The 26392-nt window shown below is 40.3% G+C and overlaps 2 protein-coding genes across 15 annotated transcripts in view; one reads left to right on the top strand and one right to left on the bottom strand.

Annotated features, from left to right (window-relative positions):
* The window catches only part of NR3C2 (nuclear receptor subfamily 3 group C member 2), a 136296-nt gene extending 132403 nt beyond the window's left edge, over positions 1-3893 (top strand). For all 11 annotated transcript variants that reach the window (XM_060278642.2, XM_088660258.1, XM_035114100.3 and 8 more), the window contains one exon: positions 783-3893. In XM_060278642.2, coding sequence (XP_060134625.1) covers positions 783-938 — 156 coding nt within the window. In that variant the 3' untranslated portion in view covers positions 939-3893. The remainder of the gene's footprint in view (positions 1-782) is intronic.
* A 4356-nt stretch (positions 3894-8249) lies between these two features.
* ARHGAP10 (Rho GTPase activating protein 10) overlaps positions 8250-26392 on the bottom strand; it is a 105219-nt gene continuing 87076 nt past the window's right edge. For 2 of the 4 annotated variants that reach the window (XM_060278644.2, XM_060278646.2), the window contains 3 exons: positions 21095-21229; positions 19720-19799; positions 8250-9592 (listed from right to left, as the gene is read on the bottom strand). In XM_060278644.2, the coding sequence (XP_060134627.2) occupies positions 9339-9592; positions 19720-19799; positions 21095-21229 (469 nt within the window). In that variant the 3' untranslated portion in view covers positions 8250-9338. Of the gene's footprint in view, positions 9598-17391; positions 17502-19719; positions 19800-21094; positions 21230-26392 lie in introns of all 4 variants that reach the window. The other 2 variants (XR_015947722.1, XM_060278647.2) reach the window with 2 other exon arrangements.

Genomic DNA, 26392 nt, shown 5'->3' on the forward strand with positions numbered 1-26392 from the left:
CTGCATCTATTCAAAACTGTTCATTAGCCAAACTTCCAGACCCAGAAAGCAGGCTCAGAATAAATGAGCAACTTCTAAAAATGGAAGGTGGGACATGCACAAAGCAACAAATCCCTTCTCCGGTCAGAGAGCACAAACTGGGCCCCAAAGGTCTGATCATAGGACTCCTTTTAGAAATCTCTTATTCTTTGTAGACAGCCCCATGTGGTCTTAGCAACATAGCTCCTACGTGTGCTCTTTTGCCAGTGTGCATAAAATCTTATTCAGGAATTAAAGGTGCTGTTTAAAATCTGGCTTTATATTCAGAGGCATGTCTGGTTTGGTTTGTTCTTAATTTTTATGTTGTGAACTGCCCTAATCGGAAGTATAGAAGAAATTGTGGTTGCTGGTGATGGGAGCTCTCCAATGAAGTCATAGTCAGAATAGAAGGAGTTTGAAAAAAGGAGCTCTTCTGTAACCAAAGGTTCCATTTGTTTTACACACACAACATGATTGGAACAAGAATTCATTTGCCATAAACCAGAACAACAACCTGCTTAGCTCACATTGATTTCTGTGGGAATTAATCGGAACGAAATTTCTCTGACTTCAAACTACTCTTTACTAGCACATCCACATATGAGTGGTGGGTCGGGAGCTTACTTTCTGGTCTTTGTCGGATACCTATTCTATTAAGAAAAATTGTTTCTTAACGCTGTTTTTTTTTTTTTTGCATTATGAAGACTTTCTACGTCAATTTCAATGCACACCATTCCTGACCTTTTTCCCCTGTTGCATTTCAGCTTGTTAGCGATTTGTTGGAATTCTGTTTCTACACCTTCCGAGAGTCTCAAGCTCTGAAAGTGGAGTTTCCAGCCATGCTGGTAGAAATCATCAGTGACCAGTTGCCCAAGGTGGAATCTGGGAATGCCAAGCCCCTCTACTTCCACAGGAAGTGACAGAAAATGTCTTAATGGAAGAAAAAAAACTTTGCCTTAAGTTTCCCTGTGCTATTCCACACCCATGAAGGACCCAAGAAGCCAACATTTAAAACATGCTATACAAAATTGTTCAATGGTCTCTAAATAGTCTGAAAACCATAGCCAGGGTTTGGAGGATGGAAAGCAGCTTACGTGAACTAGACGAGCAAAGTCGTCAAAATGCATCTCCCCCCAATAACCCAACATTTAGGAGAAAAAAATGTTCCTGTTCCTCTGGATGAAAAGCCATATCTAGTCAAATAACTCTTTGATTTTGATATTTTAAGAGATGAACATTTTAAATATGCCATGTAGTTTCCGGTATTGTTTGCTTGTTTTAAAAGGGTTCAAGGACTAATATGAACTTTTGAAAAGCTTACTGTTGGTTTGCACATAAAGTCAATATGGGGCATTAATAATTGTACTACACACAAACACACACACACACACACACAAAATCCCTGGATGTGTAAAATAAATAATGGAGCATTTGGTGTGGAATAATCTTGGTATATTAACCTGCGGCATTTGTTATCCCATATTATCCATCACAGATGATCTACACTGTGTTAAGTGTTCATTTATTATTTAACTTGAAAGGATAAGATGTTAAAACAAATGCCTCAGTTTCGATTTCTAGTATCTATTGTGCTGGCTTTACCAATAATTTTTCGCAGTCTTTTGCTGTATTGTACATTGCTGTATGTATAAATTGAAGGACCTGGGGAAAAAATGGTATAAGGAACTTTTGTAAATGAGACCTAAAAATCTTTAATGGTTAATAGGATGAATGGGAAAGTATTTTTGGAAGAATTCTATTTTGCTGGAGACTATTTAATTACTCTTTTTGTCTAAACACAAGGTAATTTTTTTTGTAAAGTGAATTGTTCTGCATGCATAATGAACCGTTTACAGTGTATTTCAGAAAGGGAAAGCTGTGCCTTTTTAGCATCGTATCTAATTTACCATCTGACAGTGTCTGCTGTAAATAACCACCCATAGCCATTTTCAGTTGCACTTCCTTTTTGTCCATTTTCATCCATAGTATCTGTCTGCTTTTACATGACTCTAGCACACAAGAGTTCTGCTCCATGCCTCTAGCTAGCTGTGTTTGCAGCTTTCTGCACATTTCACATCTACCAAGATAGACTCCAAAGGGCACAACCCACTAAGAAATTGTCTCGCTGATGTGAATGAAGATGTGGAAGCATACAGTACTTCATACATTTCAGTACAGCTTCCTGAGGACAGTATCCTATTGGGTTGTGCCTACAGTCTTCTCAAAGGCTCGTCAGTCCTGGGACAAGGTGAGATTCTGCCTGCCAATCTGTTTTATTCCAAGGCTGCAATCCCACACACAGCTAGGCTGAAATCCTATACACACTTATCTGCACTCCTTGATTTCAGTGGGACAGTTTGGGTGTCTAATATTGTGGCTAAAAGGGAGAGCTAAATAATAATAGTGGGGTTGGTTTGTTGTTGTTTTGCTTCTCCTTTTCAATCTGGAATGTACATAAACTACAAAAAATGGAGCTAAAAATGTGAGAAAATAAATTTCAACACACATACTAGATAAAATTTTGGAATGATATAATTATGTGAAAGAAGATACACTATTGACAAATTTGGACTAGATCATAAACCTACTTATTTGGAATTATGTGCTACTGACTTAGTACAAATTATTTCCTTGTAACTATGTTTAGAATTACTGCTCAACTAGTTAGTAACTTAATATTAATACCATAACACTTTTACAAATCAGTGCTAAAACATAGCTAACAACATTAGGCATGAGCCTTTAATCTGGATTTCTCTCAAGACTTACTTTATGAACTGAGATGATGAAAAATGTATCTTTCTTGGAGTGATCAACCTTATACATTTTATAAATAATTTAAACATTGGAGGCTGCATTATAGCAACATTTCCTATGACCATTGATATTAAATACAAATGTAAAGAGAATAATTGTCAGAGTTATACTTCTGGTAAACTTGTGTCTAGGTAAAGTTTGTGAAAATTAAAGAAATCTTAAAGTCTGGGATTCAAAGACCTCCAGTAGGCATTGCCCGGTGGGATTTTCCCTCCCCCAGTTGAACAACAGATTCCACTGATGTATCATAAGCTGCTTTTGAAAGTGCCCTCAGTTTCAAAGTGGTTTTCTATGTGGCATAGAGAGAAGAAAAAGAAGCCCAAGGTTTCCTTACAAAGTCTCTTTGTATCCTGCCCGCAAACTCTCAATAATCAAGTGTGCATTAGATTCAGAAATTTGAATGTTTGCATCTCATAAACAGGATGCAAACATTACTACTACTATTTTTAAGTCACATGTCTCATTGAATGGGAAATCTGTTAAGGTACGCTCAGAAAGAGTCAATTTACACATGCATATATTATTTGCAGTTTTAGAAATCTAATTCATAAATCAGCTCCTTTGATCTGCACAGCAATATGAAAGCTGCTCTTCTAAAGTGATAAAAATACACCGCATGCAGACTGGTTGTTTATATTGAAGTGGTCACAAATCTCCCTTTCATTTACTGTTTTTTTAAAACCATACTGAAATTGGAATTTCAAATTATTCAGGTTTGTGGTAAACGCAGTATGGTGCTGCATTTTTTTATTAAACAAAGTTACTGAATCTTTTTTTATCACGAAGTAACTTTGCCTAATTAAAATATTAAAGCCATATTCTTTTTTTAAAAAAATCCACTGTTAGATGTCTGTCCCAATTCACGTTGTTGTCTGATTGCTATTATTTTTTGTACCTTATTGCATATAATCTTGGTTTGGTACAATTCATAATTCACAGAAATGTCATAAGTAAAACACTACATTAGTTTTAAAAACAGTTTATATCTTTATGCAAAATATATGTCTGTCTTTGCAAACAATTGTAAGCAGATTATAATAAATCCTTTACTTTAATCACCTGTTTATGAAACCACTGATTATTGCTTAGAAATAATAAAAATGAAAAATGAAAAAAGGAAGGAATCAGGAGTACATTGTACTTTAGAATGAAACAGGCATCTGTCTCCTGCAAAATAAGATAAAAGTTAACTTCAAAATGTCAAAATGATAAATTGTGTTGATCGAGTGTAATGATTTTGTGGCTATGAATGACTGAAAATATACAGCAAGAATATTGTATTCTTAAGTAAAAAATGTAAAATAGTTTTAATTTACTGCAGTGGGTATTTCAAGAATAACATTGCATTGCAGTGTGTAACCATTTTGTTGCACAGAACAAAAGAGAAAAAGGACTAAAAGCTTGCAATATCAACATCTTAATAAAATATACTTTATAATCAATAATGCAAAAATCTAATTCACAGGGTGGTATTTTCACTGACTTAAAAAAAAACCTTTTATGAATTTAACCCATTCTACATTTAATGCACTTTTGATTGTCTATTAAAAATGTGACTTTTTATAGAGGGGGAGGGGGGAGAAAGAGAGAGCGAGAGCGCAGGAGGGTGCAATTTCATCTGGCAGGTGAATAACCTGATAGGCAGCAGTTACAATGCCAGGATTCTCAGTTATGTTTCAGAGTTCATGGAGTTGAAGAGCACATTCCTCTGGGAACTTTGCACTTGTGCAGAAGTAGTTCTTGGCAGATTGTGTCCTGATTATATAATGCTAGATGAAAAATATAGAGCAGGCAGCAACTATGATGTAAAACGACACCTATGCATAATAATGCATTAACAATTAGGGGCTTGCTTCTGTATGTTTCAACTTTTTGAATAAATAGAAGATTACTGTTTGGCCTTTATGTTAATGTCTTTAAGTACATAATTTTTTATAAGTTGTATAAATATACACAAATTAAAGTGGTGTGATTCCCGGTATTCCATGCGCTTTGATATCAACCACACTAACCTGAAGACACATCTGTTTCTTTGAGGAAATGCCCTTGAGTGAAATTAGATACATTATGCAGTTTTTGTAAATCTTATTTGCAACACCTGCCTCTGTAGTAACAAGGGCTTTGATGGTGCAAATGATGGGCTCCACCATTCAGGTAATCTCCCTGATATTGTAGACTGGCACAAATTGCCCTTAACTGCCTCATCCTAATAATTTTACTTGGAGGTTAACTCCCATTTGGCTCCATGAAGCCAGTATTGGAGCATGTTACCCTTAGGGTTGTATCCTTAATTCAGCACCACATGGCAGATGGCTTCTGAAGGGAGCCCATCGCTGGATTTCCCATTGGAAATGGACATGATTGCCAGTGTGGGCTGGAGATAGGAATGTTTCATGAAACACTGAACAGGGGAGACACTGAAAGGCGTGCCTTTCACAGAGCCTTTGGTGTGGGGCAACTTGGCAAAGATGTTTAAACCATGCCCAATGCCAACGAAAGCCCAAAGCTGAAAGAAAAAGCACCATGAGCATTTCTCTCAACATCTGAACCGTTTTATACATATGCTGCTGGGAATAAGACTTCTCCAAAACTGGCTGCTACTTTTTTGACCTATTTGATATACTTATCATAATTAACACACCCATTGGTTTAAGAGAAAATTGGACGACGTTTCTAAAATAATATTCAATAGAATACTAAGGAAGCAATTCTGCCTTTGCAGATAATACTGAAGGTCAAGCTACCCACAATCTATATCATGGGGACAAAGCAGGAGAAAGGCTTCGCTGTAGTCCCGGCAGGGCAGCCATTAATTGGTTGAATGGGTGATCTCCTTTGACCTGGCATGGAGAGTTTCTATGTGACCATCATCTTGTCAGAAACCTCTGCATGTAATACCAGAGACTCACTACGCAAATCGAGAGTACAGGGCTCAGCTGGTTTTTTAATTTGCTGGCAAAATGCACCCCCCCCAAAGTTAACCACCAGATTTGGGGTGGCAAAAGTAAAAGTAATAATATTGGAGTCGGAACCAGCCTCTGAATGTTTTGTCCGCACATACCGTATACATATCCTCCCTAAAACACTTAAGTATCACCTATGCTTCTCTCTCTCCCTCTATGATTTCAGCCTAGTTGTTGTACTGTCACAAAGTAGCATGACCAAGAGGTAAGTTGGCACCAAAAAGTTGTCTATTACCTCGACTTTCCACGTTCCCCTTCAAATCAGCACTCCCCCAACCCCCTTCTGCCCCACATACATACGATTGTATGGAGCAGCAGGATGCTTGCTGACAGCTCCCCACATCCAATCTCACTGCGAATCTGGAAGATGTGCGGGCTTCTTCTCCATGCAGAGGTCACTCAACATGCAGAAACTCTGCAAACAGCACCTTTCATGGTTGCACTAAACGCTCAGGGCTAGGCCGTAAGGTACAATTCTGTTCATGCTATGCACATTCTTTACAGCAGTAGTGAGAAAGAGTGAAATGACTTACATCCATAACGTGTGCCTCACTTTCTTCCTACCACCATGGCCTTCTAACAGTTGGAAAAGAAGAGAATCTGATTTCCATTACATTACTCTGCAAGCATCTGCACTGTTTTTGGTCACATTTCCTAACTGCTTGATGATCTCCCAAGTAGAATCACCTTAAAGCTATCTGGCAAAGATTATAGCCTCAGACACAAAGAAGTATATTAATGCCCCACAGCCTGGGAGAGTTCCAGTTGGACCAGGGAGGTAGAAGTACATTGGATCACAACTGCACCATCTGGAAATGATTTGCGAACACTCTGAGGGCCTTATAGTTCTGGGCAAAAGAACAGACAATGATTGTCAGTTAAACCTCATTAAAGAAAATAATCTGAAAGTATAGTAACTGTGAAGTGTGTTTTTTTAATCAACCTTTAGGTAGACAAAGCTCTTCTAAAAGATTTTTTTGCCATTAGTTAAGGAGTTTGCACAGGTAAAATATTTACTGTCTATTTATTTAGTAGTAAGTGTACTCTTAAAGCAGATTATGTCATTTCATTAAAATCCCTGCCTGTAAGATATACAGCAGGCATCCCCAAACTCGGCCCTCCAGCTGTTTTGGGACTACAATTCCCATCACCCCTGACCACTGGTCCTGTTAGCTAGGGATGATGGGAGTTGTAGTTCCAAAAACATCTGGAGGTCCGAGTTTGGGGGTGTCTGATATACAGCCTATGATTATGTGAACCAATTTTGGTTTAGGAGTTAAATTCCCACAAATACGTATCTGGTAAGCAAGGTATATGGAAGGCCAAACAGATCTAATGGGGCTCTGTCTCTGCTGTTTTTCAGAATAAAAATGATAGTCATTTGGGGTGGATAGGATCTCCTCAGCAACAGCAGCTGTAAATCCAAGTTTCTACTACTTGTAGCTTTCTTTGCTCCATCAGTTCATGTGTGTGGAAAAGCATACCACCACCAGGCTTAAAAAAAACATTCCGGGATGTATACATAGCAACTGGCGCTGAATTAGGACCCATAGCTGCTCTGCTTCAGTTGGTTAGTGAATTGTCCCAAATACATGAAACCCCTTGTCAAAGCTGGTGATGATGGTCTGCCAACAGGCAGCTTCCTGGCACAATTAGGAATCTGTTGACTGGGACCAAGGCCTTCAAAACATTTAATGCATGTATTTTTAAAGGGGGGTTGGGAATCAGGGATTGGGCTTTCTGTTCCTCAACTGACACCCTATTAAAACAGTTAATAGAGGGATCACCTAATTATTGTTTTTGCTGCAAAAGACTTAAGAGTCTTGTGGCACTCTAGAGGCTAACAATTTATTAGACAATTATCGGTGAAGTGGACTGTAGCCCAGAAATACTTACTTCATAATATAATTGTTAGGTAAAGATAAAGGGATCCCTGACCGTTAGGTCCAGTCGTGGACGACTCTGGGGTTGCAGTGCTCATCTCGCTTTATTGGCCGAGGGAGCCGGCGTACAGCTTCCGGGTCATGTGGGTAGCATGACTAAGCCGCTTCTGGCGAACCAGAGCAGCGCACGGAAATGCCGTTTACCTTCCCGCCAGAGCAGTACCCATTTATCTACTTGCACTTTGACGTGCTTTCGAACTGCTAGGTTGGCAGGAGCAAGGACCTAGCAACGGGAGCTCACCCCGTCGCAGGGATAATTGTTAGTCATATCATTTTAAAGTCAATTCAGACCTAATACTTTTCACAAGTTTGCGCTTTGGGCTGAGAGTCATCAATTACGTGGCAGGCAAAGTGATGTGTTTGGATACAGGAAGCATAATCTGAATACTTCTGTTTAAGTAGTTCCATCAAACCCAGAGGCAGAAGAAAACAAATCCTTTTTTTAAAAAAGTGTTGTATTTAAACAACTCTGGTCATAGCAAATTAATAATACATGTGAAAACTTACAATCATGAATGAACAGTATATTGCAGTAAAGTGAAGCTTCTTTCTTTTCACATTAACTGTGATGTGAAACTGGCAGTTGACAGCCTTTCCGTTATTCTGTTGGAAATAAGCAGTGCATAAATTATCCCTGATTGTACACAAAGTTACATGAACAACTAAGACTCAAAGTAGATGTGATACATAGTCAAGTGTATCAAACTTAAAATAAATAAATAAATCCAAAAGCAGTCTTGTGGGGGGCAGGTTCCTTAAATCTTTCCCTTTTAGGGTTTTTTTTCTGGTAAAAAAAGTTCCCTCCATCCAGCTGCTTGAAGATGAAGGGTAGAGGGTTTCTTTGTGTGTGTGTGGGGGGGGGGGTTAGGGAAATAGTTGTGGGAGAAGAGTTAAGCAGTTCTCCTTCCAATTCCTCCATGTCAGTTTTGGGACTTGTCTCATGGGAAAGAAAAAAGTAACTCTGCATGCTACTACTAGTTTGAGCCTATGTAAAAGTGAACTTCCGTCAACAGATTATCAGAAACAGTAAACATACTTTCCACAGCATTAATAGAGAACAAGATGTCCTGATTCCACTAAGTTGAAGGTAGGAGGAAACCTACAGAACTCAAGAGGATCATATATGTGCCTTTAAAATATATCATAAGTGAAGCCATATAATTTGTATAAATTTATCTGCACCACTGTGGATATTTGAAAGCTGTATTTTATTCCTCCTTCCTGTGAGTGTAAATTAATGATGCTTTCGCCAGCTAAATTCCTCCCTTTCCAAATGAGGGAAAACTAAACTAAATTGACAATTAACACTGTAGTAGCCTGCTGTAACCCTCACAACGATACCAGCTTATACTGAACTACCAACATTTCCCCAACTTTTTCAATAAGGTGGGTAAGTCAGGCTTAAAGGGGACTGGGTTGGAACCAGAAAGGATTCAAACGTCTCAGATTGTTAAGAGTAGAAGTAAATACTGCACAATCAAGTCTTTTTTTTGATTTAACATTCATCTTACAAACATATATATGTATAATTATGACTCTTTACAAACCTAAAGTACTATTTTTAAAATTACCCACCCTTTCCCCTCCCCATATAAAATTACTGCGCAAGTCCTATTTGGCAAAATATTAAGTCTTTATACGGATGAAGGTCTTCCATCTCATTGTCAGGTCCTGAACTGATTAAAAATAGGTGAAGCCAAAGAGAAGCAACTGAATCATAAAATCCATGGATACCATGTACACCTTCCAGGCATTCAACGAAGAAAACTAAAAAAACTGGACATAGTTTTGGGGAATGAGTCCTCTCTTCCCATTTAGTGTTCCTTCCAGCCAGCCAGGTTCCCGTGAAAACTGCACTGTTGAAAGAGGGGAGAAAACAGACACACTCCTATTAATACACTATTTATGACAGAAGTCACAGAATCACAGAATTGTACAGCTGGAAGTCAACGATACAGCTTAAGACAGTCCATGAAACTCTTTTACTCACAATCACAGACAGACAGAGGGGGTCTTTTGAGTCTCTCTCTCTCCCCCCCCCCGAACTACTTTAATTGCAGACTTGTATGAGGGGCAAACTACATGATAAGCGCACTTGCATGAGTCTTTTTCATGATAGATCCCCCCCCTTCAGCGACAGTACTTTAAGGAGGGTGGAATCTTGAGGATTTGGTGATCAGTGGGAGCGAAAGGGCTGCTTCAACGTTTCCCTACCCATCATTTGATCTGCATTCCCCACCCCATCCTTCTGTTTCACCACTATCAGCAAGGAAAGACACAGGAACTTGTACCATTTAATACTATTGCTATTTGAAGATGAAACTCCAAACAGAGCTAAGAGGTAAGACTGCCTTTAAAGGCTTATTAGAGATACAAAAGTAGGAATGTGGGTCTCAAAAATGCCCCCCAAAACCAAGCTTCGCCAACTTTTTAACGTAAGATTGGTACCATCTTCTGTTTTCTAACAGATCACAAGAATAGCCAGTCTGATGATGAAACCTTGTAACAGGCAATTTAAAGAAATTTCAGTATTTGGAAGAAGAAATGATTGCAGATATCTTCTCACGCGGGAGGCACCTAAATAAATAAATATTCCTTCATTCCTAGTAATACCGGGGATGCCATAGGAATGTACAAATGTACTTGTTTTTTATACTGAATCAAACAGGAACCCTTTGTCCACCCAGGAACTCACTGGTTCTCCCAAAGATCTTTGGGGCTGGCCTTCACTTTTTCTAATCCCACACATTAAGTTACTAAGAGTTTTGCAAACAACACCAACGCAAATCTATAGGTAGCACAGCAAACACTGCAGTAACTGTATACTTAATACAAATGGTTTGTAGGAGGATAATGAAGCCATTATCACTCCCACTTGGCAAGGTGGACCATAGTCTTTACAAATGTTTGATGCACACAGCTTCAAAATCACAAAATAGATATTTACACTGATGCTACTTTTTTGGGGGGGGGGGACACACAACATAACTCACAATGGAAAGTTTTGAATATCAAAAGGAATACCTAGAAAAATACCACTCTCAAATAGAAGATTAAAAAAACTATAATTGGCATAACATTTACGCTTTTTAATTTTCACTGCATAGGGTAAGCACACCTTTTAAATGGACTGATTCCACATCCCCGCAATTGGGTCTCTAAAAAGTTCCTTCACAGCAGCTGACACACTGCGACATACATATTAAGATTGCCGAGACAGTACAGGTGAATACACATTAATCGGGATACAAACATATTAGACAGACTACTTCTGCCAGCAATTATCTTAAAGGTTAAATTATAATTGGTCCTATTTTATCCATACTAAGCAGCCTTTATTTTGCACCATAAAGCTAACAGGAGTCTCTTGTCAGTGACAAGGTAATGGATATACCAACATTGTTTACAGTTCAACTGGCCATTTAATTTTGAAAGAAAGAAAGAAAACACAGCTTTTTTTTATTCACATGTAGTGCTTTTGTCCTAGCACCAAGATAGGAAAATGTATGCGGTGGTGAAGCCATAAAGACATGTCCCGGTTCACTGCATGGCTGAAAATGCTTGCACTGGTGACATAAAAAGGTAAAGGTAAAGGTAAAGGACTCCTGACAGCTAAGTCCAGTCGCGAATGACTCTGGGGTCGCGGCGCTCATCTCGCTTTACTGGCCGAGGGAGCCGGCGTACAGCTTCCGGGTCATGTGGCCAGCATGACTAAGCCGCTTCTGGCAAAACCAGAGCAGTGCACGGAAATGCCATTTACCTTCCCGCCTACTTATCTACTTGTACTTGACATGCTTTCGAACTGCTATGTTGGCAGGAGCTCGGACCGAACAACAGGAGCTCACCCCATTGCGGGGATTCGAACCGCCAACCTTCTGATCGGCAGGCCCAAGAGGCTCAGTGGTTTAGACCATAGTGACTTCCCTACTGGTCCCTACTGGTCCTCAACTGCAGAGCAGAATGCTCATGTTCCCCAAGAAAAGGCCATCATAGATGCGAAAGAGAGGCCTTGTGAAAGAAAAGGCCATCATAGATGCGAAAGAGAGGCCTTGTGAATTAGCCATTATCTGAAGCTCAGAGTTTAAATACTACTTCATGGAAGATGCAACATCTGCTCATCTTCAGTAGTTCTTGTCCACAGAAGTAAATTTAAACTCAAGAAAGGTATACCAGATCATTTCATACCTGTTGAACCTATCCATGTTTAACAGTACCACCAGGTTTGTTCTGGGTATAAGCTTTCTGAAGAAGTGTGTATGCACACAAAACACACCCAGAACAAACTTAGTCTCTAAGGTGCTACAGGACAATTTTTTTAAAAAAAATTCAACTGCGTCAGACCAACATGGCTACCTGCCTGAATCTAGTACCACCAGGGGCATGGTACTTAACAGAGTGACTATCAAAAAGAGGTATCTACGGTAAGATGCCAACATACCAAAATTTGAAACTGGAGAGGCAATAGACAGGAAACAGAAGGAGGTATAGGTGACCAGGGTAAGAGTATGCATGCATTCAGTTCATTTCCGCATACTTAGACTGAGTTTTAGTGAGGGAAGAGAGCTAGGGAATCACTAATGACAACTAAGGTTTGCTTGGATGCCTACTGGTCCAATTTAGGCAATTCTGAACATGGCACATTCAACTTGGCTGATAACTTTCTCAGAATCAGTTCTCAGTTCTCCCAACAGATCTGTCTCTACCCCAAACCTATATGAGGCATTTCTTCTGCACTATGTCTGGCTAATGACAATAGAATTGGACTCTTTTAGAAACACGGCTTTATTCATACAACATAAAGACTAAAACATGAGAGATTGTGGCCGTATAGACTGAAATCAATGAGCTTACGTGGACACTTCTGCACTGGGGCTGCCTGTATGCAACAAATTATATGCATAATTTCTGCCACATTAACTGAAATGTCTTTGCACTGCACAGAGTCTATTAGGCTTCCATTTGAATCACTTAAGCTATTTTAGTCCCACTAAAATTGGTGGCACAGGAGTAATTTCAAAGCGAGCAGGGTATAATCCTGCTTGATGTCTGTGGGATCTCTCTGGAATACATGGTTTTAGGGACTATGCCACTTTAGCTTACACTACAAATCAGCTCCTCTGTAGCTATAATTATATAAGTTTTAACAATCGTCCTTCAGCTAACCATGATAAAGAAAATCTACTCACTAAGACATACAGCCTTTCCCTCAAAACTGACATATTTCTAAACAAATACAAATTGCCTTCATGTGTAGTTTTGATTTGCAGAAGGAAGATAAATATGTCCTTTCACTTCAGTGAGCTGTACTATTTCCTGGCAGTATATTTTTAAATCTATAAATATCAACCCTATATTTATCACAGAGAAAGCAGTTGTGGTGCAGGGAGACGAAGTCACCTTTCATTCATACACACCACACATGCCCATTCTCTCCCCCTGCCATGCTCACTCTTACCCACACCATTCTAGTATTCCTTAGATTTGCTTCTCCTATGTTGCACACTCCAAAAGTCTCATAAGGGGGCATGTGTGTGAGCCAGCTGACTGGCATCTATCTACTTTCTTGACCCCAGTGGTGAGGACCCTTTCCCAAACCCATTCCTTCATGGACAATCTGGGGCCACATGCCAATAGTGGGTGAGGCCAGGAGCAAAAGTGGCTGAGCTACGGATGTCTCTCTTACCTCTGTGCAGCAGGCAACATTCCCACCAGAAGTTGCAAGTACCCCACCCTACAAAGCACTTGAGGAGAGTGTGGAGCAGGGCAGGGTGAGATCTGGGTGTGTATGGCTAGAGCAGAGTCCCAAGGAACAGATAGAGGGGTCTGGAGGGCCACATTTCCTTTATTCCCTCAAGGAAGTTACTTTGAGGCTATTCTAACTGGAGGTGACACCAAGAGAACCCGAGACCCCCCCTTTTTTTTTGCACATCACATCATATGCATGTACAACCTGTATGGTGGAGAAAGTGTTTGATATGACAGCAGTAGCTGCAATGAAGTGGACACCTCATGACACATGAAAGGGAAGCTATCTTGATGACACCTGTCACAGTGGCCGGAGCGGGCTACTTCAGAGTAACGACTCTACACAGCTCTGCATTTTATCTTTTATTGGTGCTGCGTATTTACAGTGCTGAAGGCAATGCTATTTACAAGAACACATCTTCTCAGCTTGAATCAGAACCTCCGAATGGTGTTTGGCGCGTTTTTCTCCAACATAACAACTTGGGGAGACCCATCCTCTTCCCTCTCCGCTTTCTGCGCAATTCCGGAGTTGGGGGGATGGGTCTGCCCCCCTTGCTTGCCCCTTCCTGTCCCACCTGGGACCCTGGCTCCGCTACCTTGTCTGAGCCTCGGACACGACTTCCTGCTTCCCCACTGGAATCGGAACTCTCCCTGCTTTCCCCTGCACTCGGGGATGGGCTTGAACTCAGGAGGGGAGGGACTTCGCGATATCCCCTGTCCCTCACAACACCCTTTGCTCTTGGGCACTGTGTGGAATACTGCACTAGTCAGTAGTGCTTGGACTAAATCTCCTCTGCCTCCATTGCCAAATGTTAAAACTGCATTGGCAACTTAGCTCGCAGATGCACATGATAATGAGATGCCCAGACTCTCACTAAGTTATCTGTTACCTCATTGTCACATTGGCTTTTTCCAAGAAAATAAGTGGAGGTGGTGTTAAAAAAACTTTTATTAGATCCTCTCAGGTGATACTTATTGTTCCCCAGGAACTATCTTAAAGTGATTGCCAACCAAAGAGGCAATTCCCCCGCTTTTATAGTACCCTGCAATGATGACAATAGCTACTTGAGGTAAGAAGGAATGCACACTATTCATTTTTTAGGGAAGTTAAAGATACATATGTCATGTCTTTGTTGTAGCTTCCTCTGGGACAGAGGCCACAAGAAGTAGAGTACGGTATGTCTGAGTAACAGGCGGTGGTTTCTACCCCAAAAAACAGTTCTTGTCGCAAACAGTTCTTGCACCCTAATAAAACAATCCTTATAGTTTCAAGATCTAGCATGTGTGAGAGTTCCAATACATTTTCACCTCATTTGGTTTCAGATTACCAAGAAGTTAAGGACTACTGGCGCCTATAGCCAGAATCACATAACCATGGTACTTATTTATTTATTTATTTATTTGTCTCAGTTCTTCCACCCCTTTCGGAAACCTATGAATGAAGAGAAGCGGCTTTTAAAAGTATTTTGACAATGTTTAGAAGTGCCTGTAGCTAGAAAGGATAGCAATGATCTTCCTTGCACTCCCTTCACCCCCACAGGCTCCACTTTATATGTGGCGCCATCATTATTGTGGCTGGCTCTGTTCTGAACAATGTATTAAAACCAAGTGCCAGCTATGCAAATGGGCACTGGGAGGAGCTTGAGCTTCCCAGAGATGGGCTCTGCCCACTTCTGCATATGCTCCTTGGAACACTGCTCACTGCTCAGAAGGGAATGTGGCTTTCAGGAGGGAAAAAGGTTCCCTACCCTTGCTCTACAAGCATGCATAGATGGGAGCCTCTTCTTTGAAGAGGCAGAATCGCAGGCGAAAACAGGTTAGGAAGGAAGGAAGGAATACCAATCTCTTTACTGTAAGATTTGAATCAGCAGTTTTGTCCTTGGGGAAAAAATTGCTTGGGGAAAACCATTAATCAGTTGCTGAAAGGCTGTCTAGTGCCCTGGCCTGCTATTTGCCTTCTGCAGCATCAGGCTGAACCAACAGCTCCGAGGTCCAGTCAGCAGATTCTGGATCTGCTGCTGTACCCAGCCTCTGCCATTCACTTTTTCACTTTGAGGCAAGTCCAGCCTACATCCCACCCCCTATCCCCATCCCCCTTCAAGCAGTAGGGGAAAGAAGCTAGGTGAGAATGGGAAACTCTCTTAATTCCACAGCCACCTTAAGGGTTTCTCACTTTAAAGTATGAAAAAGAAAGGGGAGGGGAATACAGATGGAGGGGGGGCCAAGAGGAAAAATAAAATGGAGGTAGGGAGGGGTAAGAAAGATATAAAATTTCCCTTAATGGAAGTGGCACCTCATGTCAGACACTAATTTAACAGTTATTTTAATGGTTGATACTAACAGTATGTCAATTTGATTGATGCACTGTCACTTTGATAGTTAAAGTTATTGGTAGAGCAGCAGAAATGATGTATTATTATCTTAATTCTTCATTTAAGGGCTTATTAAGGCATGTGGGAATTTAAACTGAGTGATGAATTTGAATTGATTCCATGGAACTGGTACGCAGTCTAAGCGCACAAGGGGATAGGAAGTGAGATCAGGAATGGAGGAGATGTGACTTATTCAGAGGACTGTTGAAGGGCAAACGAGAACAAGATGGTTTTACAGATTTAGTAAATATGGGAGCTTAACTAATCATTCTCTCCAGTAATGAAAACTGCTGTTACACTGTGTTTGGAATTACTATGCTTTTTAAAGCTGAAACCACCTGCAATAAATGGGTTTTCACAATGGAGGGAAGAGGGCAAAGGATCATACTTGTTCCAGGCTAGAGACAGAATAATTGTAAGACAGCCAAGTTTGAACACAACACCAAATTATTCAGGATATTAAGATCTTGAGCAAAACTAAAGAGCTTAAAACAGCAAAAAGGGGTAACATTCAATGTAAGTAACTTCAATGTGTAGGTATCATGGTAAGCTACTTTATAACAGGGTCAGATAATTTGTCCATGTAGTCTAGATTTTCTACCCTGAGCAGCAGTGGTCTTTCAAATCACTTGTCACCCTTTTTTGAAACTGCAGATATGAGGGATTGGAACACAGGAAGCAGGTGCCCTACCATGAGCTGCAGCCTGATTTTATATGTGGTTCCGAGTTTTCTGATCTTAACTTCGCAATGTGGGGAGAAGCCATGCCGTAGAAGCTCATACGTGGGGGGGGGAGAATATGAATATAAAGGGGCTGTACATTTACTGACTGGGGAGCATCTTCCCCATGCCTAAATTTTTTTTAGTTTAGGACAAACCCTGAAGCTGAGAGGTGGTGGACCCTCTAGTTGTTGTTGGAGTACAACTCCCATTATGCTGGCTGATGGAAACTGCCGTCCAACATCACCTGGAGGGTCCCCTCTCCTAGAATAAAGGGTGGCATCAAGAGGTTTACAAAAATTATAAATGGTGCATGGGTGGTCCAATGTCTGGGAAATAGCCCTGGGAGAAAAATTAACTGATGTGAGCAGAATAAAAAAGGTGTGAAAGACTAGTTTATAAGCACTTGGTATCTACTCACTGCGTATACAGTGAATCAAAGTAATGTTAAAGCTCGTGGACGTGATTTATTAGGTTTTTATTTTGTTTATCCCTCCCTTTTTAGCAACCCCTTCACTTGTTTTGTTGCTGTTGTGCTCTTACAGTTTGTGCAGTACCATGTAGACTGTACTGTATTTGGAAAAATTGAAACATCTCTCTCTCACACACACACATCATCATCACCATCATCACCACCACCTCCACCATCATCCAGGGTCATCTTATTAGTTCATCAAATATATACACTGAATGTAAAAATCCTCAAAGTGGTTTACAAAAAAGATAAAACAATAAAATCTGGGTGGGGGGAATTACAACCCTACTTTAAAACATACGAAAGTTAAAATACTAAAACAGATTAAAATTACCTCACCTTTCTAAGCACCTGGGGAGGCTGCAATATATGCTCTGATTTTTATTGCAGGCTTCACTAGTAGCCTTGGCTGCTGGACTGAGCTGACGTAGAATGTCCGAGAGGAAAACCTGGGACAAACCATTTTTGAAGGTAAGAAGAGGGTCATCCTCTCCTGTCCAGGAACAGCCCCCGAAAAAAGGGCTTTAGAAGCCCAGGAGAGCAAAGCTGTCTCCCTTCTCCTTCTCTTTCACCCAGAGACACAGCTCGAGTAATGGCAGAAATTACACAGCAGTGCTCACATTACATTACTATGGACACGTCCACATGTAGTTTGGGCAGCTTGTCTGGTTCCGAAGCACTCCCAAGATAGCTACCTGATCTGGAAGGCATTGCTATGGTGGTTCAGAGCCACAGGTTTCAAGGTTTCAGTGTGTTCTGGGAATAAAGACACATGTGGAAACTCCCATGCTGCTACAGTATTACTTTCAGCAGGACCTAAGAGAGAGGATCTTAGTGCATCTCGCTTTCCCCCTTTTGAGGAATAAACACAAGGTGTGACATGCCTGAAAATTCCCGTGCTGTGAACCACGTGCTCCAAGAGACTGTCTTGTCCTCAGATTTGACTAGAAGAGTTCTTCACAGATATGCTAAGGATCCCCACCCTTACAATAAATTTAAACTTGCTTTCAAGAGAAAGCTTTGAAGAACTATATATTTATCTAATTCCTCTTTTATCACACTTGACTCAAACGCAATCTGCCTGTAAGGTAGCTTTTGACAGGAAGCATCTACACCAGGCATGTTTTCTTAATAGTAAATATGCAGGCCAGGTGCATATGAAGAAAGGGGGGAAATGAGAGGCGATGAGAGGAGAAGTCCATTTCCCCCCCCCATCTGCTGCAACAAAAATAACAGAATCCAGGGACATCTTGTTCAACTAAATGCATATCTGCCAATTCAAACTACGGACTTGATGTAGATTTCTGGTTTAAATTATTCCTTTCCTCCCTTCCTCTGTGCCCCCTTTTCTGGATTCTTTACACGCCACAGCCTGTTTTAAAAATGAGAAGAATATATTGCCAAGCCTTGGGGTCATGAAAAGATTAGGTTCATGAGAAACTTTCCCAACTTGTATTTTGGGGATAATATATAAATGCCAGTAGGGAGCACTATGGGAAAAACAGGCCATATTTAGATGACTTCTTTAAAAAATGATTTTTTAAAAAATAAAAAAAGTTTTTTTTCAACAGCACATTTGATTGGATCCCATGGATCTAAAATGGAAACATGGAAAGCTCAATGCTTTCTTTCAAAATATGAGTGGAGGGAAATTGGTCATCTCTTTTGATTTGCCCTCTTACTGAGGATCCATGCTAGCTGAGGACGACGCCAACTATATTCCTATTGGATACGGGGACAGAGCAAGACTCAGATAGTTACTAAACACTTTCCCTTTTGAAACCCAGCTAGCACCAACCCACACGCATTTTAGGCACTAGTTGAACATACACCTTTCTACCTGGGCATATGCAAGACACTAGTCTGGAGCCTATTGTTCTAGTGTTAAAGAAATTACCTTAGAGGTTTAAATGGACTGATATTCCTTTTCAGCTGGGTTTTTTTTTTTGCACTGTCTCTTATTAAAGCTTATAACCCTCTTTTGGATTACCTCTATGGTAATGAAGAGAAGGTAATTAATATTTTAAATAAACAAATGAAAGATACAGACAAAACAACCTAGGAATGGTTTGCCTTCTCATTTCTCAGGACTTGGAGGGCAGCTATTAATAAAGAATGAATTGGTATTTTTCTCTATGAGAGGGCAAGGGTGTAGAAGGCATTTATGCAATGGCTTTGAACAGAGGTGTTCTGGGTCATAACTTATCAGTGAAGATTCTGCTGTCTGTTAAAGCTGAGTTCTCTTGTAAAGCATGCAGCTTTCAACCAGCAGCTGAAGAGCAGAAATAAATGAACAAGGAGCCAGTTCACAGCTCCTTGTTGCTACTGTATATGAAGAATTTCTCTGTGTAGTTTTTATCTTTGAACTCCTGAGGCTCAGGCCTTTAGACACTGAAGTTGGAATGAACACCAAATGGATATTTCTGCCGCTGTCAGTACTGCCTCACTGCTGTCTCCTGCTGCCGCACCACAAATAGTGACGGGTTTTGCTAGAATCTACCTCAGCCCTGGATTTGGCAGTACCCTTCCTTAAAACACCATTTTTTAAAGAGGCCACAGGTACCTCCCCTCATATCTCAGGAGATATGTTAAAACCATTACTTTACAAGCCATACTAAGAGTTCAACAGATTTGATTGTAGTTGGCCCTGAAAGCTATAATACTTACCATCTTCAAAAACTGCCCCAATTTGAAAAGATAATTCAGAGCTATGCTCCGCTTCACATGGATACACTGCTCTTGCTTTTCTGGTGACAACAATGAAAGAATATCAAGGATTTTGTCAGCATTAAACATTTTTTTTGCAAGCTTAAAATTGTTTAATTTTGCACAACATTGTGCAAACAGCGGTATGGGGGCAGTTCTATGTGCTCAAATAGTCAAATGTACTAAGACCGCAAAAAACTTTTATGGGAAATATATTACTCTGCCATCTGATCAACAACTTGACTAATGCAGGTTATGTATGGTGCTAATTTGCATTTAACACAAAATATACTGCAAGGCATGTAAAAGTCTATGTTTCCAATCATTCAAAAACACAACATGTTTTATTGGACAACTAACTACTGCTACATCTCTATTCAAATACATATTACTACCCTTAGGTTAGGAAGTTACATTCTGGTTTGCACATAAAGCAGCTGATCAGCATAAACCAAAACTGGTACTTAACAGATTAAAGTAAGTAATTTGGCTATTAAAACTGGAGAAATTACATATTCCCTGTACAACTACTAGTGGTTCTGTTCAAAATTAACTTTGAGGGAGAGGGAAAGAGGACCTGATGAAAATGGCAGCTTCAGCTGCTGCATGATAGTTGCTGTTCCACCCAAAGAGATGATGCACAATGCAACTGCTTCGCACAACATGAACAGATACTGCCCAAGATAGCATGACACAATTGTGTGACACACTTTGAATATTCTACTTTAAGTGAGTGGAGATTACTTAGCCTCTCACCTCTACCAGTTCGATTCAATTATAGTGGTGCCTCACAAGACGAATTTAATTCGTTCTGTGAGTCAATTCGTTTTGCGAAAAATTCGTCTTGCGAATCCCAAAGGAATGCATTGATTTTTTATTTTATTTTTTTGCCTATAGGGACACATTAATTGAATTTCACAAAACAAATTCATCTTGCGAGGCAACCTTCGATCGCAAAACCCATTCGTCTAGTGAAAAATTCTTCTAGCAGGGCATTTGTCTAGCGAGGTACCACTGTACCTCATTATGGGTGGAGCCATAGTCAAGGCCCATAATGGGGCAGTCTAGGCTTTAGATTTATTTAGACTCTTTCTCCTGCTTCACTTTATGCACACCAACACACCAAAATCTAGAAATCATTCTTGTATCATGAATGGTAAAATTATTTGTTTATCTCTGATAAGTTACTGGACTCAATATTTAAAAAATGGTTGCTAGCATGCTGTCTGACTTCCGTACAATCAACTTTACAAGGGAACAAACAAACCTCCATGTTTTGCTTTTATTATAGCACAGGAGTTAGCAACAGACAATTAACTAAGTAGCACAATATTACCTTCCAGATGGTCTGTCAGTCTCTCTTACAGGGGAAGGAAAAGAGAACGTTGACAATGCTGGTGTGTCCGTGGTAGATGCTGTACATGTCTGTGCTTTCATCCAGGAGACCATTGATGAATGAATGTCACTGGAGCTGAAGAAAGACATTTTGAAGCAATAAATTAATCATTTGTATCTTCAGCTTCATACCATTCAGTAGTGGACAGTCATTAACATAATTTGCCCACTACATTTGTTTGTGTTTTTTTTTTTGCCCTTATACTGTACTATCTTTTAAAATATGCCACCAAGTCTGTACGAAAAGCTTGCAATCATAGCAACCCTCCTAATAAAGGAAAAAAATTCTGTTTGTATCATGAAGGCAAATATGATTTTACTCTTTACTGAGCTTTATTGCTGTGTGTGAACCATATAATGCTCTTAGACAAAATAAAATAAAGAGGCTGAGCTAAATGCTGACATTTATACTGAACAGGGTTAGTTGGCAGCCAGTGTGTTCTAATGAAAGCCTGAGAACATCAAACAATTGCTAATAGCTTGTCTAACAAGGAGTTACAGGCTGTTATAGTGCCATGAACACTGGTTAATATCCCTCAAGGAGATATGGATAACTATAACAGTCTATCAGCCCATTTTGACCTTTTTTTTCCTTTCAAAAATGAGATTCCCTTCTCTTTTTAAAGAAACTACACTCAGTTGCATGGCAGTGGGGAGGAGAGGAGAGGAGAAAGTAACCATGAGAATGATTAGATGCCTTCCAAATTCTAGTATTTAGTCTCTTGGGCTCAAGTGAAGTTCATATTTCAAGTTGGTTTACCAGGTCCTTTTAAAGACATTACAGCCCACTGCCTCCCAAAGACTGGGTTTTAAAAAATATAGCCCTTCCTCCCAAAATAGAACAATATTTCATGGAATTAAAATTTTCTTTGCCCTAAACTGACTTTAAAGTGAGGATCCGCTACAGTGATTGCTGCTCTTTCCCCCCTCCACTGCTGTTCTGGGGGTTCTTCTGAACCCCAAAAGCCAAATTCAGGGGGCACATGGGATACACATGGAAGGAGACGGGGTAAGCCCCATTGCACAAGCAGAGGTCTTTGTGCAGGACTTCTCTGACAGGGTGTGTTAGCTGAATCCCACTCATTGTATTTACATTCACATGCCATACACATTCAGTATGCCATGTGACATAGTGCATGCCAAATGTTATCTAATGGGTATAGTACAAGCTGATTATTATTTAGAACATTTTCCAATCGGCAAAATAAATCTTGAAAAGGGCAGAAACCTTTGAGCTCCATGCTGCTTTCTCCCCAGCTTTACAAGAAATTCAGTCTTGCTGTAGAAGAAATCACTGCAGTGCTCCTGTCAGATACAGCTTGTGGATATATATATGAAGGGTTCACAGACTACAATGCGGCAAAGACAAGCTCTATTTCTGAAAGCAGTGAAATCTTCTTGGATGCAAGTGAAAAGGACTCTGCCAGTGAAATAGCAACATGGATTATTTGTAGCTAAGCTGACTCTCTAAATACACACATTTGGCATATGTGATGGTAAAACCAATTCCTGAAAGGACAGATCCCTTTGATTACCAATATGACAGTAAGTTAAGAACATATTAAAAGTTCCTAAGTAGAAATGTGGGAGCTCCACATATGAACATTTTTTAACTACCACTGATGAACGCGGAGGGCGGCCGAAATGGAAGCAGTAACATTGTCTTCAAAAGGGAAAACAAACCAGACCTGTCAATCATCTTTCCTTGACAAGAAAAGTCATTGCCTGGCATAATGCAATTGGGGTGGGAGGGTGGGGGGCAGGTTGGAAACCTGGCAGAAAATAAGCTACAGATCTTTATTGATGTTCAGGAAACAACTCCTGAAAAAAGGATTTTATTGGATGTTTATCTGACTCGTTCCTAAGGTAACTCTGGTAAACAGAAACCTCTTATCTCAAGAATCAGTGAGCAAAGATGCAAAAGGGAGAGAGGCCATAGAAGGAATCTACACCAACTCTTCGGTAAAAAATCCATCTTGTTTCACAGAACTGTCATAGTTGTCAAAGTCTGCACGCAATGGGCATGGAACTTCATGTGATTTTAAAATGCTGTTACTATAAAAACTCAGATAATGCACTTTATATTCAATATGCAATCCAGAAAGAACTATACAGGCACCAAGAAATTGATGCGTCTTGCATATTAAATATTCCATGCTGTATGTGAACTTCTGCTGTTGACTGAGGATAAGGATAGGTAAGGACTGTATCCCTAAATCTCTTGTTAGAATTTTGCAGCAGGTTGACCATGACTCAAGGACAGAAGTTCTTTACTTGGATGAAAAGAAGAAATCCCCCTTGGGAGCAGGATTAGACAGGGTTTCACACCACATGAAGTGCTTGAGACATGCACAAAATACTGCAGTGTATAAAAGCATAGCCAGCCTAGGCTGCTATACTTTCTTGAAATGTAGACTGTAAACCTCTCAGTGAGTCAGCTAACGCATTAGCACAATGATCTTTCATGCCAGCCTAGTGATAAATTTGAAGTGTTAACTCTGCTGCAGTTGTCCACACTAAAGCATTTGAAAATTATAATTTAGCTGTAAAGAAATAAAAGTAGAAGTTATTTAATCTGGCAGACTACCGACTAAAATGAGTTGCTTTATTTGAGAATCAGGGGATAGGTTTTTCAGTTCCCAAAGATCTATCTTGTAGGGAAACTAATACATTTCACCCTTGAACAGAATGGCCTGCCCCCACGAAAACGCCATTGTTTCTGCAATAATGCTTTGAATGCAGAAGGTCCCAAGTTCAATGCAATGCCTGGCACCTCCACCTTTCTGAAATTCTAAGAGTCATTGCTAGTCAGTACAGACCATACTGAGCTAAATGGGGTAGTGATGTGACTTGGTATAAGGCAACTTCTTATGTTCCTATAAGAGCCAGCAACTCAAACCTATTTGCGCCCATGGGAAGGCCTAATTCCTGTACTATTCTCCCTCCCGCCCAAAGAGTCATAGAATCATAGAGTTGGAAGAGACCACAAGGGCCATCCAGTCCAACCCCCTGCCAAGCAGGAAACACCGTCAAAGCATTCCTGACATATGGCTGTCAAGTCTCTGCTTAAAGACCTCCAAAGAAGGAGACTCCACCACAGTCCTTGGCAGCATATTCCAGTGCCAAACAGCTCTTACTGTCAGGAAGTTCTTCCTAATGTTTAGGTGGAATCTTCTTTCTTGTAGTTTGAATCCATTGCTCTGTGTCCGCTTCTCTGGAGCAGCAGAAAACAACCTTTCTCCCTCCTCTATATGACATCCTTTTATATATTTGAACATGGCTATCATATCACTCCTTAACCTTCTCTTCTCCAGGCTAAATATACCCAGCTTCCTAAGCTGTTCCTCATAAGGCATCGTTTCCAGGCCTTTGACCATTTTGATTGCCCTCGTCTGGACACGTTCCAGCTTGTCAGTATCCTTCTTGAACTGTAGTGCCCAGAACTGGACACAGTACTCCAGGTGAGGTCTGACCAGAGCAGAATACAGTGGTACTATTACTTCCCTTGATCTAGATGCTATACTCCTATTGATGCAGCCCAGAATTACATTGGCTTTTTTAGCTGCTGCATCACACTGTTGACTCATGTCAAGTTTGTGGTCTACCAAGACTCCTAGATCCTTTTCACATGTACTGCTCTCAAGCCAGGTGTCACCCATCCTGCATTTGTGCCTTTCAATTTTTTTGCCCAAGTGTAGTACTTTACATTTCTCCCTGTTAAAATTCATCTTGTTTGCTTTGGCCCAGTTGTCTAATCTGTTAAGGTCATTTTGAAGTGTGATCCTGTCCTCTGGGGTATTAGCCACCCCTCCCAATTTGGTGTCGTCTGCAAACTTGCTCAGGATGCCCTCAAGACCATCATCCAAGTCATTGATAAAGTTGTTGAATAAGACTGGGCCCAAGACAGAACCCTGTGGCACCCCAATAGTCACTTCTCTCCAGGATGAAAAGGAGCCATTGATGAGCACCCTTTGGGTTCGGTCAGTTAGCCAGTTACAAATCCATTTGCATGTTTTAAAAAATACAATCATGCATGTTGTAAAAAATACAGATTTAATCCCCTAAGCATCTCTCCAATTCAATCAATGATGAGCTGTAGTATGGCATAGCTCTGCTGCCCACGAAGACAAACCAACCCAATAAGAAGACTATTAAGTGTCAGACAGTGTTTGAAACTCCCATTGTTCAAGGTGCATTTTACAACAGGGAATTTCATCAACATAAGCAGTTTCTAATCTCTAGACACATTTCTGCGTGCAAGATTTCAAATTAAAACTTCAGAGTGGAAGGAAAGGACCCCCACTTTCTGCCTCCTCACTTTCAGCTACTCTCTGAAGACTGGAGAACAGACCCTCTTAAGAATATCAGGGGGGTGGGCAGGGGAAGGATTGGACCATGTGAAAAATGAACATAATATTTTAGCTGCAGTTCATTCATTTACAGCTTATTTAAAAAGTGTGCCTAGACATTATGTTGTTGCACCCATAACCTAGGTTTAAGGTGCCATTTAGCTCCTAGCTTTCATATCTCAGTTTCTAACACTAGTGCCACAAGGAAAGCAAGGTCATTACTGAGCTCTCAAATCCAGCCCCTACTTTCAAAGTATTGTCACACAGTTTAAGGGGCTTGCCTACTAATTTCTTCCTAAATTCCACCTTGAAGTGAAGACCTTATGGAGGGACTTTGGATTGTGACATACTGTGGACCAAGACTGATGTTCTTGGTAAGCCATTTTACCATGGTGAATGAGGCCACTTGCTGTATAGAAATTTTTAGAGGCATTAAAACCAGTCCAGTCCGATTATGTGATCAGCTAAAGTCTTTGTCGTAACACAAGAACGAGCAAAAGCCATAGCAGCAACTTTTTAACAAGCAATCAGCCGTATAGGCTTCCTTCTGGGTGCTTTGAATTGCGGTAAAAGATTCACTTCTTTTAAAAGGCTTAGTATTATTCACTTTCTACAAAAGGTTTAGCCCAGAATAGAATGTTTCCCTGGGCTACAAAGCACAGAAATGCTATTGCGACTGCACCAGTCTTCAATCTTCCACTGTGACTGCCACTGTGATTCCACATTTCTCTTTTCCAAATGATTGCACAGAGGGTTGAACTTTTAGATGCCATATTATTGGGGGACAAGGGAGACGTTGCACTGCCTCAACTGCTTGCCTTTATAACAATTCTAGGTTAATTACAAAAATGTTTTGCACTTAAATATTCCAAAATACTAAGATACTGATG

Source organism: Zootoca vivipara, chromosome Z1 (genome assembly GCF_965207765.1).
Source record: "Zootoca vivipara chromosome Z1, rZooViv2.hap1.1, whole genome shotgun sequence".
NCBI classification, from domain to species: domain Eukaryota; kingdom Metazoa; phylum Chordata; class Lepidosauria; order Squamata; family Lacertidae; genus Zootoca; species Zootoca vivipara.